Source organism: Cucurbita maxima, unplaced genomic scaffold, assembly GCF_002738345.1.
Source record: "Cucurbita maxima cultivar Rimu unplaced genomic scaffold, Cmax_1.0 Cma_Scf00005, whole genome shotgun sequence".
NCBI lineage: Eukaryota > Viridiplantae > Streptophyta > Magnoliopsida > Cucurbitales > Cucurbitaceae > Cucurbita > Cucurbita maxima.
In genome coordinates, this window is record NW_019272021.1 from 4,597,125 (window position 1) to 4,601,888 (window position 4,764).

Below are 4,764 nucleotides of genomic sequence, written 5' to 3' on the forward strand. Positions count from 1 at the left end.
TATATATATATATATATATATATATATATATATATATATATATATATATATATATATATATATATATATTTTGGAGGGTGTTAATAATATAAGTTATCCAAATGAACTACAGGTAACTCTAACTCTTTTTTATTTTAACAAAATACATTTTTTTGATCATTGAATCTTCTCTTAAAAAGTATTACTTACATTTTTCTCCTTAATTTGAGTTAATTTCTAATCATTCTATAGGTTTTTCTAGATAAAATACTATATAATAATGTATAAATTAAATTTATAATTTAACCAATAAATAATGATCAGATCGAAAAACTATTTGTTATTGACAAAACATGGATTTACATTTTTTAAAAGATAAAAAGAAGCAATTTGGACGTTTGTTTATTCCAGGAACCCACCATTTTATAGCAATCAAAACTTGTAAATGTACCTGATTAGCGAAGCCAACTCCACAGCCGAGCGAGATTCTGCCCAGGATGAGCATCGTCAGGTTTTCAGCGGTGGCATTAAGGACGGTTCCAATAATGAAGAACACGCCCGCAATCAACATCGTTAGCCTTCTGCCAAGCCTCCTCGTAGTGTAGGAAGCAAAGAAAGTCGCTGTTAAACCCGCCAAATACAGCGACGATGTAAATAATTGAAGGCCTTGATTATCGTATTTACAGTAGTTGCTGTCGATTCCTTCCTTCATCTGCGTCTTCCTGTACACCACTGGAAAGAACTTCTTCAAGAAATCCGGCATCGAAGTAACTCCTCCTGCGTTTATCGATTAACCAAAACTTGATCAAACAGAATCAATCATTAAATAAAACGCAGTAAGGTCTACTGGTAGGGTGAGCACATCGCCGTCGTAGCAGAAACACTCGATCAATCGTAATGGCCGTACGTTCAGAATTTCGATTAACCAAAAATTAATAAAAAATGAAAAACCAGAAGAAGGCTAATGGTATAATCCGGTATATTAGAAGAACACACTCTCCACTTATTGTCTACTTTTAACATAATCTCCAGTAGTTTTGCTGTGTGCTCCCCAAAAAGCTTTATACTATTGAAAATAGTATTTCTTAATTATAAATCTATTATCCTTCTCTAAATTAGCTTAAATTAGACTTTCATCCATGATAATTTCTTAAATTGGCCTGATTTTCATCATTGAGCACATAGTCATAATCACAAAAACACACCGTCCTAATGGCCATAGGTTGAGGATCTACAGAAATAATCATAAAATCACTGTGTACGAAGATTTCAGAAGATTTGAATTCAGAGTATATCGGTGTTAATTTCAACAAATGTCGTCCTAATTCACGACAACTGAAATCGTGTTGTGTTGATTTTCAATTTATAAGAAAGTGTAAGAGAAAGTTTCAACAGTGACCTGAGATACCGACGTCGTAGCCGAACATGAGGCCGCCGGTAGCCGCCATTACACAAGAAATGACGACGATCGGAGTGATTTTGGCCTCGAACATGGTGCCGTCGTTCTTGCTCACGGCGGCGAATCCTCCGGCAGGCATGGTTGCGGTGATTGTATGTGCAGTGTTTTTAGTAAACACAATCACCTAATCAAAATCCCCAGGATACTACTTCCTGTAAAGAACGCAGAAATGGTAACCAAGGACGAAGAAAAATGAAGAAGAGAAGAGATAATTTGGTGTGAGGAGCGTGATACTGCGTGAGGAATTTATAGGCTGGGGGAGTAACAGACTGCACTTGTCAGAAGGTAGGATGATTGCCCAGCGGCAGCCGTGCCTCCGCCAGGATTTTGCCACGTGGCAACATAAAAGTGAGTCACAAGTAATTAAAATTAAATAAAAGGACCAAATTGAAATTTGACTAAATTACACGGATTAAATTGAAATTTTTTAAAATGAAAAAACTAAAACCAATAATTAACTACGAAACAAATTAAAACTAAATTATTCCAATTTTATACTTTAGAGAAAAGAGGGGACAATTACGTCCCTAAACTTTGAAAATTTTAAAAATTAACTATATAAATAATTTTAAAAATATATTTTTGAGATAAAATAAATGGTTATTTAATACTAAATAATTAAAAAATAATAATAAATAAAAAAAGTCGTACTCTGAAAGTCAAAATAAAATCAATTGGTGGAATGTTGAGTCATAAGTGACGGGACAAGATTTGTAATTTTTGGATAAAGTTTACTAATTATGGATTAAATAATAGATCCTCGTGTGCAATTAAATTTAATTTATTGCTAAAAAATCATTGTCTTCCAATACTTTATAATATATTTTAAATAAAATTAAACAAATGTGTTACTGCAGTTGCCAGTTGCAATTTTCTATTCAAAACAAAACGTGTCTACTACAAAGAGGTTTCTATACCCTTTTCAACTAATGTGAGATCTCACACAATCCACCTCCTTAGGGGCCAACGACCTCTCTTACACACCATTCATGTCTGGCTTTGATATCATTTATAACAGCCCAAACCTCGTACAATGACTTATTTTAATACCATTTATAACATCTCAAGCCTACCATTAGTAGATATTGACTGATTTGACTGTTACGCATTGCTATTAGTTTCACGATTTTAAGACGTGTATTCAGCAGAGAGGTTTCTACATTTTTATAAAAAATGTTTTGTTTTCCTCCATAAAAAATGTGAGATCTCACACCGAACTAAAATATTAAATCATGTTTTTATTCGGTATATTCTTTTTGCATCGTTTCATTAAATAAAATATTGTAAAAATATAATTAAGTATGGTAAAAAGTTCATGTATTATAGATTAAATGGTAATTGTAATACAAAATTAAAAATTAATTGGGATTAGTTGTTGGGAAAACTCTCATCAACCAATTTTCAAAAGGCACCAAAATAAATGGAAATTGCGAGATTGTGGCCTTAATATTTTAAAAATTGAAAATTTGCCCTAAAAAAATGGAAATTGGGAGATTGTGGCCTTAATATTTAAAAATTTTCAACTAACCCATCATACAAAAAGCTCCATTTTCAGCAGGCCAATGAATCTTCTTAAGAACTTTTTGTTATTTTTAATTTGCTCCACTTAATTTGAATTAATTGTAGATGGGCCCCAAACAAAACGTGCAATAATATACCAAGCATTTTGGTGACCTTTAGAGCTGACGTCGCCCACCAACTTTTTTTTTTTTTCTTTTTCAAATTTAATTCATAAATAAAAATCATTAAACAAATGAAATTATTAATTAATTAACTAAAAATATATTAAATATATTGAGTTCATTAGTTAGAATTGGTGGTTAAATTAAGTTAATCTTCATGTAACTATTAACTCATTAATAGTAAATTAACTTATTTAATAGTCCTTATAATTGGCTATCCCATTAAAAATTAAATACTTAATATGATATAATCTCATTTAAAATAATTTACCCAATTTTGATTTTTGAAATAAAATATGTATAATTAATTTTTTAATTTAATTATTGTAATCATTTATTTGAAAATAGTTATTACCTTAAAATTTAAACCATATTATTCATAATATATTTATTAATAAATAAAAATTTAATTGGTTAAAATAATTTTAATAATTTATTAAATATTAAGTATCTTTAACCTAACTAATATAATAAAATTATTTAAAGTAATTGCGGAAACTAAATAAAAATATTATTTATTTATATAAAATTTTGATGATATTCTCACTATTCTCTAACATTCTTTCTTTTATATATATAAATATATTTTAAACAAAATTTCAAACCAAATTATTTGGTTTCGACCCAAATTAAAATAATATAATAGACAAATCGGCTAAAATAGCAATAAATTAATATGCATGCACGGGCTGTGTTTATGGCTAAATGAGTTTAATTTTTGTATTAGTTGTGTTCGATCGATGAAAGAGAACCTCACCTAAAGTCTAACAAAGTCGCAAAAGAAATCCTAGTTAAAACGTGTCAGGAGTATGTTAAACATATTATTGATTTATAAAAAAATAAAATAAAATAAAAAAGAGATTAAATATTGTGGCTGGAGATAGAGGTGAAAAGTAGTGCAGCTTATTCATCACACATAGTGTGTTCAATTACTTGGGAGTTCTTGAGTGGAGTGTGTGTTTTATGCTTTCTCATCATTATCTTTTATCCTTTTTTTCTGGAGAAATAAGAACATAAAGGAAGAAAAACATAGTCCAATCCACGATTCATCCCTGTATGACCTGCTAACGTGTCTACTTTCGATTTCAATTTACTAGAAAAAATCAACAAATACTTGACTCTCGACGGTTGTGTTCCTATAATGCTACTAATTGACAAGCAATTAAAGAAACTATCGTTCATTCGTATATGCATTATTTACTCGAGTGTTACATGATAAATAAGACAGTTTTTCAATAAAATATAAAATTTTATGAATGGAATTTGTTTCAAAACAAATCCTAATTATATTTAATTATTAGGAAATGTATTAAATACTTTAAATAATTGAGAATTACTTTTTAAAGTTTTGGTAGTTAAAATTTAAATTACATATGTCAATTTAATTCCAAATTTTAAAAATTAATCAAATCTCCAACATTAAGGAAATTAGTTAAATTTGTTTTATTTATTTATTTTACAAAAAAGCACTCGTCTCTCCAATTTTTTTATTTATTTTTGCAGGCATCGGCTATCCCAAGTTTTTTTTTTTTTTTTTTTTTTTTGGCTTTTACCTATACAAGATAAATAGAACTTTTCCACACTAATTAAATAAATATTTCTGATTATAATTTCTTTCCATAAAAAAAAAAAAAAAAAAAAAAA

General features: G+C 28.8%; 1 protein-coding gene across 2 annotated transcripts in view; it reads right to left on the reverse strand.

Annotated features, from left to right (window-relative positions):
• The window catches only part of LOC111479133 (sugar transport protein 13-like), a 7,620-nt gene extending 5,982 nt beyond the window's left edge, over positions 1-1,638 (reverse strand). Inside the window, exons 1-2 of one of the 2 annotated variants that reach the window (XM_023123626.1) lie at positions 1,379-1,638; positions 431-756 (exon numbers count right to left, since the gene is read on the reverse strand). In XM_023123626.1, the coding sequence (XP_022979394.1) occupies positions 431-756; positions 1,379-1,517 (465 nt within the window). In that variant the 5' untranslated portion in view covers positions 1,518-1,638. The remainder of the gene's footprint in view (positions 1-430; positions 757-1,378) is intronic. The other variant, XM_023123627.1, reaches the window with a different exon arrangement.
• Between the last annotated feature and the right edge of the window lie 3,126 nt (positions 1,639-4,764).